The following is a 13,905-nucleotide window of genomic DNA, read 5'->3' on the forward strand; positions in this document are numbered from 1 at the left end:
CGCCCCCCTCCAGGGTGTATTCCCGCCCTTGCGCCCAATGATTCCAGGTAGGCTCTGGACCCACCGCGACCCTGAACTGGATAAGCGCTTACAGATAATGAATGAATGAATGATACTTTATTTAATCAATTTAGAGTTTTTCAAAGAGACAGACAATGAACATCAGAATGGTTTATGTTCTCCGCACTTAGTAAAGATTATTAATAAATTCCAAGATAATATTAATATTCGGTATATATCGTCTCTCTCTCTCTCTCTCACTCTCTCTCTCTCACTCTCTCTCTCTCTCGTGCCCAGTTGTTTCCCTGTGTTCTAATGGTTGGCATGGTGTGCCAGTAAGGATGAGGGATACTGGTGACAGAGCGAGGGAGAGTGCTTCTCCAACTCCTAAACGCTTACAGATGGAGTGTAATGGGCTCCTCTGTCTAACACTGACACTCTCATTAATCAGCCTTTCTGGCCAGGCTACTCAAACTCCTATCTGTGTCTACCTCTGGCTACATTTTGACCCCTACACTTCAGCCAGTATCTGTTTGCTCTTCTCCCACAGAATAGCCTTGACATTTAGCTTAATTTATAAGACTAACTGAGAAATCCTGGTTTGTGAAATACTTTCTGTTTCTTTGTTGGATCAGCACATAAGAGGCTTCCACCTCATGGTACTATTAACAGTTCCTCAGGACATGCCAGCTGCTTGAGTCTAAGGTCACCGTGCTCAGTGCCATGCATGGGAATGTGGGGTACTCTTGAGTTCTGGAGCACCATTCAGTATCTTTGAGACGAGTCAGAGTGATCCGGAACTTATCCACGTCCAACAACAGTACCTAGCCTTATTTACGTTCTTGTGGCTGAATGTAATCATTTCTTTACCACAGTGTTTTGATTGTAAATCTTCCCAGAAGAGCAGAGGCTGTTACTCTGCTGTTACCCTTGATCACAGACGACCACTGGAGTAGTGGATTTCTGCAAACGTTTGAGCTATAGCATGTCTAATCCAGTCCTTGTGAGCTGTTATATATAACTCGGTGTATGAAGCCAAACCAGGCCATCTAAGAATAAAAGCAGGAATCAAGCAAAAAAGTTGAGATGTTTCTCCACTGTAGCACTTTCTCACTCATGCAAATGTATGTCATTTTCACTAGGAGCAAATCTTAGCCATACATCTGCCAGCCCTTCTGCTTGCTCACTCTCTCTGTGTGTCACATAAACACAAACGCCTAGCTGATTGCACACCTTTAAACTGTGTTCCCGCGATAAGGAGATGTGATGTGTTAGCCAGTGTGTTGGCTCCCTCATTACGGGCCCTCTCAGATCTCAGGGCCTCATCTCCCTCTCCGACCTTCTATCTGCCGTGTGTATCTGCATGCCATTAGCATAGATCTGTATAATAATCCTGACCTGCCGGCTTCTGCACACAAGCAGTGGGGAAATTGCCAATCAGACACACGCTGGATAATGTTTGCTGAGCTTATTTGGCCTGGCTCGTCTGTGTGTAAACAGTAAACAACGTGGCTGTTCCCGATTAATCTTGCTGTGCTGGGAGTACAGGGGAGCGGTTGGTCTTCATCATTACACACAACAGGTACAGATGTTCCTGAAGATTTCAAAGTCCTCTGAAGGCAGATTCTGATATGTGAGGAACTCAACATCTTGTTTGGAAATGGTGCTGCAGGAATTTGCTGTCACATTCTCAGATGGTGCATTCTATACAAAAAAAAGAATGCAATGTAACTATAGTGCTGTAAAATACCTCTCTAATAATTATAGCATAACTTTCATATCACAGCAACACGTGTCAGTGTCACAGTGTGCAGTGCTCAGAACCAAAACGTGGTATTCTGGGGGTCCTGACTATTGAGGAATGGGTTTAAAGGGGGATAACAAAGTGTGCAGAGCAAAAGATGCGCTACAGTCTGTAACTGTAGAACTACAAAGAGAGCTTTTAAACTAAATAGAGCCAAAAAAATGATGTTGAATACAGAATGTTATGGTTGATCAGTAAATTTTTTTATGCATATGTCTGTGGTTTATAGCTATTATTAAAATGCACAGTTTAAAATAACATCGCTATAGGAATTACATGGAAAACCCTGCAGTATTAGTACATTTTAAATCTACTCAAGTATTAATGAGGAAAAGAAAAGGATTATATAAAAGTATGAATATTTTGTGGATAAAAGTTTGGAACAAAATAGATTTAATTACAATTTAAAATGTATTTATATCTAAAAACATTGAAATATATAAACCACGGTAAATCTGTGACCCTGAAATACATTAAGCGGCAAATAAGATGATGATGAAACCAAGGTAAATGATTGAAGAAATGTTTTCTGTGTTTGAAAGTGTGTGATCAGAACTAACTGTGTAATTAGCTCTCTTTCTCTGGGTTTAATTCAGCTCTGTTCAGTTCATCAGCCCCTGGGATGTTCCTGTTGATCAGTCCTCTCACTATGAAGCTTTCAAATATTATTTTAGATTCTAAAAAAGTGGATCAAAGCACCTAGAAAGTTTCAGGTCCTGCTGATAAATGCTGAAGGTTCTAAGAAATTTCATTACAGTTCAATGTGGATCTCATTACTGAGTGGGTTTTGACCTAGTAATTTTATTATTTAATTGACATAAAAAGCTCTTACTTAAGGATGGGGATGAACTAATCTCCCAAGCTCTTTTCATAGTACTTCAGCTGAAGAAATATGCTTAACTGCACTTTATTTGGCAGAGGCATTACTAGGCTGTCATCTTCTGGTGGGCATTTGGATAGTTTGGGTTGGCAACAACAAAAACGCTGCTTTCTTATATTGGGACAGTAAACAAGGGTGTAGTGTAATTCAAGAAGAAGAGAGAACGACAAAAAGAAAAAAAATTACAGCATCCAATTTTTGTATGAGATTCTGAGGCCATTACATTGTAAGAAAGAAAATAATGTCTCCCTCAGGCTCTTTCTCTCTCTCTCTCTGAGTTATTTCCTTTTACTCAGTCTCCTTAATCTCTCATTTTCCTTTTTCCCTCTTTTTCTTGGTTTCTTTGTCTGTCTTTTAGCCACTATGTCTCACTCTCTCTGTCTCGTTTTCTCTTTCTCACTATCTCCCCTCATTCTGTGCTTAAAGATGCTGGCCAATATTTACGTTATTGACGTATCATACAATATATGGATGTTTCCTCTGTAATATTTGCAGAGGATATCGGCCGTTGTGTTTAATTGTGTGTTTGTTTACATAAGAGTTAACATATTCTTATTTTGTACTTGCTCTGTTCTGCCGTTATGTCGATTTGTTTGAAAACAGTAGTTTTATTTTACTGATGTTTTATTTATTTTAAGATATTTAACCATTTTTCATATTCAAATTCCATTGTCGGAATAGTCTCAATAACTAGCTTTTGCTAAAAGTGCATTGCTTTTTAAAGGGGTGTAATTACATTATTATGCTAATGATTATATAATCATTATTGCTTTGTGAAGGACTGGCGTCCCCTCCAGGCTGTGTTCCTGCCTTGTGCCCAATGATTCCAGGTAGGCTCTGGACCCACCGCGACCCTGAACTGGATAAGCGCTTACAGATAATGAATGAATGAATGAATGAATGAATAATTATTATATCAGTGGCGTAAAATGATCTTAAAATGACAATAATATCGTGTATCACAATTACTTTTGGGACAATATATCGACCACAAAAAAATGCTATTGTGACAGACCTTTCTGTGTGAATAACAATGTGCAACAGGTTTCTTCATGCATCCTTTGTCTTTCAAAATGATATTTAAAGTTTAGAGAATGTATTGTATATCGTTTGAAAATGACAGAGTTTTGATTCTGATTTCCCTTTTTAAAATTAAAACTAAAACAATGTGACTACAAGATACTAAGGCGTGAGTAAGGGATTCTCATGCAAGGCCACAACTAGAACTCTAACCAGAACCAAGAGAACCGAGCACATCACTTCTGTCCTCAGGTCATTGCACTGGCTGCCAATTAAACACAGGATTGATTTTAAAGTGTTATTAGTTGTTTATAAATCAATAAACTGCCTCGGACCAAAATATATTTCAGATCTGCTAGAAGTGTATGAACCCAGTAGGCCCCTCAGATCACTCGGGACTGGTCAGCTAGTGGTGCCCCGGGTCAGAACCACACAGGGGGAGGCAGCTTTCAGTCTCTATGCTGCCTGCACCTGGAACAGACTCCCGGAAGACATCAGATTTGCCCCAGATATTACTATCTTCAAATCTAGACTAAAGACCTTCCTGTTCTCTGTGCATTTGAGTAGTGCTGCACTTAGATTTAAATATAAATGTAGATTTACTTATTTTATTTCTAGTACCATTTTAATAACTGTCCTTTTATATTACTCTGTTTTTATTGTTTTAAATTGTACTGAATAGCTTTTAATAATTTTTTATTTTTTATTATATATTCTGTTTTTATTCCATTTTACACTGTCTAATTGTTTTTATTTTCTTTTACTTTTTAAATTCTACTGTATTTTTTCTGTATCTCTCTGTAAAGCACTTTGAATTGCCATTGTGTACAAAAGGTGCTCTATAAATAAACATGCTTTGCCTAAGAAAGGTGTTGGAATAAGGTAATTAAATAATGGACACAGCATAGTCTAGTATAAGAATGAAATAATAAAGTCATAGCCACACCTTAGTAAGGAGTGGCAGTGATTTAACTTGAAAAACATAATTAACTTGTCCCCACAATTTTCTATATATCCATTAAGTTACCTCATTCCCACACCTTTGTAAATTTTGACCATTATTCGCAGTAAGAAGGGATGTCACTCACAGGGATTCATAGAACACAGACTGTTAATGGGGTTTCATTCACTTTTCTAAGGAAAGTCAGGCTTATCTAGTGTTTTTAGATGCAGCCGCTCTAGTGATAATAATGGGAATGAATGACTGTCATTGTGTGTCATATGTATTGCTGTTTAGTATTCAGAAGACGGGTGTAATTCTGCTTGCCTCTGTGTGGACACACACACACACACACATATACACATGCGCACACACACAATTTACTCACACTCACAGACACAGAGAGGTGCTCTCACATCCCTCACAGCGCAGCAGTTACCCAGGACTGAGTGCTGTCAGACTTAGAGAAGCATGTCATCATGAAAGTCCCCTGATACTTCTGCTCCTCTATTCACTCATACAGGCCTGAGATCAGTAACTTTTGAAGTAGTAGTTGTTGATGAGACAAAGAAAACACAGTTTGAAAATTCTTCCTGTTTAAAAGGTCTATTTCCTCCACCAATTAAGGCCACAAGTCCAAGAGAGAATAACTTGACCTCACTCTTTCTGGGTGGATTGGAATCCCCCCCCCCCCCCCCCCATCCCCATTACCCATCAAGATGCTGACAGGTGAGGACATCTAGTCTGAGGGCATTAGCTAACATAAAATAATTGGGCAGTTCATATTTCATTACTAGAGAGTAGAACTAGTGAGAAATAGTGAGAAAACATGGTAAATAGAGTACATATCCAATGATTTTCATCCATCCATCCATTATCTGTAACCGCTTCCAGTTCAGGGTCACGGTGGGTCCAGAGCCTACCTGGAATCATTGGGCGCAAGGCAGGAACACACACTGGAGGGGGCCCAATGATTTTCACATCTTCTATTTATCTTCTCCATAGGTCCAATTTTCCATGCGTTCATGTGCAAAAACAAACAAACAAAAACAAAACAAACTTTTATTATTATTTTTTAAACAAACAAACAAACAAACAAACAAACAAACAAACAGACAGACCTCCATAACCTAATCACCTAATAACTACTTCATCCTGATCATGTTCACCATGTGGAATCATTGGGCGCAATGCAGGAACATGCCTTGGACACGGAATCAGTCTTTCACAGGAAATTACAATCCCTGGAGGGTGCCCCAGTCCTTCACAGGGCGACACACACTGACACATTCACTCACACCTATGGACACTTTTCAATCCACCTACACTTTTGAGTTGCCAATCCACCTAACAACATGTGTTTTTGGACTGTGGGAGGAAACCGGAGCACCCGGAGGAAACCCACACAGACACAGGGAGAACACACCAAACTCCTCACAGACAGCCCCTGGAGCTGTGTGAGAGCAACACTACCTGCTGCGCAACAGTGCTGCCCTACCCCAGAAACAATTTAATTTAATTTAAACAGCTAATTTCTGTTACTGAGATATGTAAACAACTTCTGTTCTGACTGTCTGCCGTGTATTGTGCCACATTAAAAATGTCACTGGATGTCACTGTTAATGGGTGGTGTTAACCTGATGCAAGATAATGTTTTTGGTTTGTGTGACATCACAAAAATAAGTAAAAAAAAACAGACTGGATTTATTTAAATGTAAGGACTTTATGGATCCAGTAGTCAGGGGTTTGGTTTAAAAGTCTAACATGTTTACATACTAACATTCATATCTGCCTCATATGGCCATTCCAGGTAGTTGTTTACTTTATAATTAAATATAGTTTATATAGTAGTCCTTCTGTTAAAAATGAAACGCAGCTGAGCACATTTAGTGCATCATCATTATCTGAGGTTATTTTCCAGCACTAGAGTTGGTGCCCCCCCACCCCACACCTTTAAGTTGGACAGCCCCTTCTTAGTCACTTTAGGAACGTGCTCACTGTTTTAGACATTACATTACACTTCACTATTGCCGTTAGCGAAAATCAATATACTTTAAAGTAAAAATCAATAGCAAGGTGATTATTTTCTCTAGGTTTTTCATCCTGTGTAAACCGACGTCCACAGCACTGCACCATCAGCTCGTGGTTTGCGGCAAACAATGGAGCTCCCTCATTGGTCCGTTTCCACGCCCATCATTCTCAGGAGGTTGCAGAGTTTCCCGCCCACTCCTGCACGGGCAATGGGTCTAATCTTAAATTCACACCCGTTTTCAGACATGCCCCGCCTCTCCTGCACTGTGATTGGCTGGCAGTCAGAGGTGGGTAGTGAAGATTGAACCTATACTCAAAGAGTCAATTCAGTGAAATTATGACTCACGCAGAAATAAAAATAACTTGAGTTGGAGTGAAGCAGCTTAAAATGGAATGAAAAAGTGTCAGGTCCAAAAAGTCCCTCTAAAACCCCCTGAAGAGAATTTTATTCAGAATAGGAATGAAAGATCATCTGGCTGTTTTTGTATAAACAGGAGAATTTAGACCTAGAGCAAAAGGGTAAAAGTCACAAAGAGATAAGTGTGCAGCAGCAAAGCAGACCAATTACCTCCACAGTTACAATGAATAAACCAATCAATGAGCGATAAATGAAATGCTAAATATTAATTAAATCGTATGAAAATGGATCTTTATTAAATACAGCAAGCATTGATTTATTTATTTATTTAAATTTTTTGCCTTGCCACAGTTATTAAACACTTATAACACAATACATTTGGATGATAAATACACACATTTAAAAACAATCATAAACACAGACAAAAAATATATATTTTAAAAAATGTATTAAATAAAGAAAATAAAAAAAATTGAAGATAAAGTAATGTTTTTTGACAGATTTTCTTGACAGTATTCCTCAATATTCACCATTGGAAAAATCCCAGTGTGAGTGAAAGGAATATCCACCTTTAAAAAAAAACATGTTCTTATAATATTTACACTTAAAGTTGTAGTATTAGTACACATCTGAATCTTTATATGTAGCCTATTACATCACGTATCCCTGATATAATACTACAATATTTTCCTTAAAGATAAAGCGGAAAGTGATCAGAAATGCAGAAACAGTAGTCTCTCTCTTGGACTCACGTTCACCTGACAGAATGGTTTAATAAAGCTTGTCTCGTTTCTAGAATCTATTGTACAAAACGACCACCTCCAGCTTTATTAATGGATACACACTGTGCCCATGCTTTTATTACCAATTAATTTTCGCGATTAACGAAAATAACCGGTTACTACGGCTGTCTCCCTTTGTGTGTGTGATCCGGCGACCAATCACGGTGGAGTGGGCGGGGCTTGTGCCTGAATACGGGTGAGAAAGAAACTGAACGCCCCACGCCGACAGCGGCAGGCTCCACTCGGGCTTGAGGGCTGAGCCGCTGCCGCTCTCTCCACGATGCTCCTCCGACCATAAACACTCCGCTCAGCTGCTCCGGAGCAGAGAGGGGGTACAGCACGGACACTGCTTCTGGGCGTTTTAGTTGGGGCTCTCCACTCAGGAGAGAGAGAGAGAGAGAGAGAGAGAGAGAGAGAGAGAGGGAGAAAGAGAGAGAGAGAGAGGCAGGAAAGCGACCCAAAGGCAAAAGGGATTGTGGAATAGCCCAAAGCCCTCCTCGACGTGTGTAAGAGGATTGCGTTGCTCCACTCCAGACGCCGCTTTTCAACCGTCACGATGTCCTCGTGTGGGAAGGAAAACAGCGCTGCACTCCACGCCAGTTATGTGGGACCTTACCGTTTGGAGAAGACCCTCGGGAAAGGACAGACAGGTTTGTCCCCTTCCTCTTTTCCCGCACTTTCTGCAGCTTTCTACCCGCCAATGACTTGCTGTTTAAGCTGTTGCCACTGTGTCCTCTGTTTATAAAAAAAACCCCAGTGTGGCTGTGCAGTCCAGGGCTGTGTTTGTACATCTGTCTGGTGCCTGGCAGGTGGATGGCCACCACTGTCCTTTCGGTCCTCAGGTTTTTATTTCTCTCTAATGTCCTCCAGAGTGTTCAAAGATGTCCCTGTAGCTCCTTCAGCCTTTAACTTTGGGTTGCTGCTGCCTTTAGGGTGTGTTAAGGCATGAGTACTTTGCCTGGACTCAGGGTAAACTTTCTAGGGATGCAGTGATATGGGAATCAAGGACCAGTACTCAGTATTGTTATTTGTTCTATTTACATAGCTGCCAATGACAATGCATATATGCTAATTTAATCTAAATGAACTAGATTAATCAGGGTGGAAGTATAGTTTTAGAAATGCATGTTCATATAGGATTAAAAATGCAGTAAAAATGACAGTTTCCCATGTTTTTAGGGAATTAGACCAATCTAAGTGCTGTATAATTTTACGTAAATGTTGCTAAGGTCTAAACATACTTCTGAAGCCATTTACTAATCAAATATCTGCCAAAATGACTCTGAAATCCTGGCACGCCTCCCTAACCTTCCAATTATTTTCTGTGCTGAGTTCACTGCTCTCCCTTAGTTGCACAGAAAAGTGCTTGGCTCCTTCTCCGTCCCCTTGTTGCCATGCAAGGGCATACGCTGCATACTGCTGTGTCCAAAGAAGTGACTAAAGCAAAGCATGCTATTTCCCGATCGTGAGACTGGAGATGATCAGGACTGGCCACCGCAATTAGACACTATCATATGTGCTTAACTCACACCGGATTGGTTAGTGTGCTGCATTGATGGATGGAGACCAAGCGGCAAGCTGTGAGGGCAGAAGGTGATGCAACCCTGTAAGCTTTTGTCCAGGGCCCCTGCAAAGGGAGAAGACATGGTGCTGTTTGCAGACACTCGCTCCATCTGTCCCCTTGAGTGCTTACAGTAGGCGTTTGTATGGTCAGGCCAGCCGGCTGAGGCAGGGAGAGAGAAAGAGAGAGATACAGTGTGTGTGTGTGAGTGAGGGCACATTCTGCTCTCTGCGGAGTGTGTGCTGAAGACGCCGAGGAGCAGGCTTAACCTCACTGGATTGCAAGTATTGCTCATTACTCACCTTACGAAATAGGGCTGTGTTATTAACAGCAGAATGCAGCGTTTTGTTGAGCAGGTGTTCAATGTGTGAACGGATTTCATCTCTCTTTAACAGACACCAGACTGTGTTTAGTAAGGTCTGGCTCTTTAATTTAGACTAAGGCTCCCCAGCTAAGCTTCAGCGTTCCTGATTCTACTCATCCATCAATGATCCTGCTGAATCAGGTGGGCTTGAGCAGAGAAAGCGCTGAACTGTGCAGTGCTTCAGTTCCAAGAACCCAGAGTTTGTCACTGGTCGGCTTGAACCATGCATAATATATGTAAATGAGCTCTGTTCTGATTGGCTGACCTTTGTTTACCTTGTTTTAGAAGACGTCCAGGCTTCTAAACACTCCTTTACTCTGGGATGATATTGGGCAAACCTCATGCATACTACGTTGATATATTATGTGACAGGTTTTGACCACATAATCACTGTATTATATGAACAGGGGACGGAATGGTACGTTTAAAAACATATTTATGTTGTTTCAGTCAGGGCAAAAACTTGTTTTTGCATTATACCTACTCGACCCAACTCTACTCTGCTTTTCAAGCTTTTTGGGACCTGGACTTTGGTTGCTTCCCCATATCCACAGCTTCCCCTCGAAGTGTAGCCAGTGTAGCAACAAATGGGAACCTTGGGCTTTGAAATACATGAGTGGTAATGTTTAAACGCTGTTTACTCATCATGTACTAGTGTATTGTTTTTGTTTTTTGGTATTGAACATGTCTAAGTTCAGACAGATCAATATCATTTTTTCCATTCTTTGTTGCACATCCAGCTCTCAGTGGAGTTTTTTTGTTGTCCACCAGTCCGTTGAGCATTTAAACCTCTTCAAAAGACCACATTGTAGTTTTATGAACTGCTGTTGTGAGTCACATAGAAACGAATGTGGTCTCTACTGAATGTACCAGCGCTGAGTTTGTGCTGGATGGCTGCGTTTTGTTGTAAGTTACAAGTCTCTCCGATTAATCTGTGTTTTGTAAAGTTTACACGTCAAGGTTTACCACAAGTGAGCAGGTACTAAAATAATACCCGGGTTCCAGGCACCAGATTTGTCCAGTGGTAGAGCAAAAAAGTAGAGTAGAGCCAAGCTGAATCGAAGAGGTTCCATGCAGTGGAAAAGTGCCAATAGCGCCATTGTGCAGGTATGTGTAGTGTGAATAGAACTTTTAATCAGTTTGAATAAGGTGTAAAGAGCAGGTTGTTTTTATCAAATTATGGCAGAAAAGAATGAATGTACCAGGTTTTGTCCAAGCAATTACCAGCAAATTCTCTTATTACAGCAAAAGACACGGCACATTCGCTTATACCGATTGTGAGGTCTTTCTGCTTGTTAGGATTTGAGTTGCATGGACCCAGAGTTCTTCTACTCAGTGTGTTTGTCACTTGTCTGCTTGAATCATCTCAGGATGAATGACATTCTTGCAGTTCACCCCTCTCTGACATTGTGTTGTACTCTTGACTACTGAACTGTAAATATTCATCCATACATTCAGCGAATAGCTGCCGTTTACATATGACACATGTCATGCACCATGAACGTTATACCGTGGATCACAGACGAACCCCTAGGGGGCTGAAAACAGCAGTGGCACATTAAAGAGCAGTATGTTTAGCTCGCAGAGGCTGATTTGTTATATGAGGGTAAGTGTTCCGCTGTGGGTTCTGGTTTTGTTTTGGCTCTGGGTCTCTATTGTAGAAATTGTTATTTTTAGTGCAGAGCAGAAGGCCTGGGCTGATCTGCCAGTCCTGTGCACTGCCACCTAATCATTATGTGATTAGAACCACCCCACCAAAACACACACACACACATGCACACTGACTATGTCTGTAATCTTCTGTGTTAAAGTCCCAAGTGCATGCTTTCCCTCACGTGGATCAGAAGCCGGCAGGACCATGCATGCCAGTTCTCATTGTGATTGCCAGTAATGACAGTCATTCCACAGTGAAATGATTTTGTCACCAGACATCCATACGGAAGCCCAGATGATTGGAATGCAGATGAACACATTGGTCAAAACTAGAAAGAAAGAGAAACATTAGTATGTTGCATTAACAGGCCCTTGTCCGGAGTCATGGAACTGGGCTAAACTAAGCAGCACTGTATGGGTCTTTCTCACTAGACTAATTACAATTCATGGCTATATTAACGAAAATTATTCATTTATTCATTATCTGTAACCGCTTATCCAATACAGGGTTGCGGTGGGTCCAGAGCCTTCCCGGAATCATTGGGCGCAAGGCGGGAATACACCCTGGAGGGGGCGCCAGTCCTTCACAGGGCAACACAGACACACACACTCACACATTCACTCACACACAGACACCTACAGACACTTTTGCGTCGCCAATCCACCAACCAACGTGTGTTTTTGGACTGTGGGAGGAAACCAGAGCACCCGGAGGAAACCCACACGGACACAGGGAGAACACACCAAACTCCTCACAGACAGTCACCCGGAGCGGGAATCGAACCCACAACCTCCAGGCCCCTGGAGCTGTGTGACTGCGACACTACCTGCTGCACCACCGTGCCGCCCCAACGATAATTAACCCGTTAAAAAAAAAAAAGTTAAAGTTTAAGCAAAACTTTTAAATTAATTTTGAGTTTGAAATCACGCTCAGTCTCTGTTTGTTTCCACGTCCACTTCATTGTTTAAAAACCATCACAAAAACGACTGGATAATGATAATGGAGGTGTTGATGATTATGTTGTTGTTGTTGTTCTTAGGTAACAGTCTAAAAATGGCACATGTTGTTTAGAGATGACCCCTCATTAATCCCTTACACATGCTGAAGAAAAGAAAGTGATTGCAGTTTAATATAATCTTTAAAAATGCGATGGTGTATTTGCTTATTTTTGGAAAGAAAAAAAAATCCGAAGTACCACCTGCGTGAAAATGTTAGACAGGTTGATGAGTCTCTTTTAACTCTGCCTATTGTGAATGCCTGTCTTCATCCACAGCCACAATCATTGTTAAATCATAGCTTTCTTTACATTTACACAATCCACTAAACACCACTTAGATTCAGGAAGAAATTGCATATTTGCTCTTGTGTGCTCTGAAATCTTCCGTGAGACCTGGTGTTCATCATTGGAAGTGAAATGTCAGTAGTTGTCTTAGTCACTGCGAAATGTCAACTTTCCCTGTGCGTGTGCAGTGTTGCTTGGAGGAAGGCTTTATAAATTCCTGCATGGCTGGCTCTTGCTTTGGTTCGATTTGGAGGAGCACTATCATCATTTGATGGTTGCTGATACAGTGGCTGTGGTTTAGTGTCGGAGCTTTGTACTACTTTGTGATGGGTGCAGAAGGCTCCCTCAGTAGCAATTAACCCCATGTTCCATCTGAATGGCAAGCTCAGCTATCTCTTACAGTACTTTGTCTTTCTCATGGTAGCTAAGGAGCAAGGACTGCAAACCTCTGGCTGAGTACCATTGGGATTAAAATTCATACAGTATTAGAACTGCTATAGACTGAGTTTACATTATCTCTTACATACAGCTCCGTGATTGAGATTTCAGCTTATCCAGTTCAGGGCCGCGGTGGGTCCAGAGCCTACCCGGGATCATTGGGCACAAGGCGAGAACACACAGTCCTTCACAGGGCGACACACACACTTTTGAGTCACCAATCCACCTACCAACGGTGGGAGGAAACCGGAGCACCCGGAGGAAACCCACGCGGACACAGGGAGAACACACCACACTCCTCACAGACAGTCGCCCGGAGCTTGACTCGAACCCACAACCTCCAGGTCAAAACCGGTTCCTCTATTGTTACAAACTTGACATCATATCAACAGAGGAACCATTTTTGGTGCCATATAGTATCCTTTTCTTAAAGGCGCTTTATATAACAGTCTATAGCACATTCTCCATCAATTTGAAGAACATCTCAAGGGTTTGATCAACTCCTTAATCAAAAGTTTCTTCAAGTGTTCAGGGCTCTATATAGAACCATTCCCTTTAATAAAGAACCCTTGTAGAACCATTATAAGTGTGTGATTACATCATGTTTATGCTGAAATATGGATTAAATCTCATAACTAGCTCTCACACTGTCTCCTGTCTTCTGTGAGAAGTTAAGCACTTTTTTTTCTTGTGCGTAGCTTAATCCGCACATTTATCTTTTATAAAGTTCTTGAAGCTGGAATATGGAGATGTTTTATTGACTGAGCTGTGAGCTGAGCACTGCAATTTTC

The 13,905-nt window shown here is 41.2% G+C and overlaps 1 protein-coding gene across 3 annotated transcripts in view; it reads left to right on the top strand.

Moving 5' to 3' along the window:
- Window positions 1–8,056: 8,056 nt before the first annotated feature.
- The window catches only part of brsk2a (BR serine/threonine kinase 2a), a 224,405-nt gene continuing 218,556 nt past the window's right edge, over window positions 8,057–13,905 (top strand). For all 3 annotated transcript variants that reach the window (XM_066669032.1, XM_066669030.1, XM_066669031.1), the window contains exon 1: window positions 8,057–8,465. In XM_066669032.1, coding sequence (XP_066525129.1) covers window positions 8,372–8,465 — 94 coding nt within the window. In that variant the 5' untranslated portion in view covers window positions 8,057–8,371. The remainder of the gene's footprint in view (window positions 8,466–13,905) is intronic.

Source organism: Hoplias malabaricus, chromosome 4 (genome assembly GCF_029633855.1).
Source record: "Hoplias malabaricus isolate fHopMal1 chromosome 4, fHopMal1.hap1, whole genome shotgun sequence".
NCBI lineage: Eukaryota > Metazoa > Chordata > Actinopteri > Characiformes > Erythrinidae > Hoplias > Hoplias malabaricus.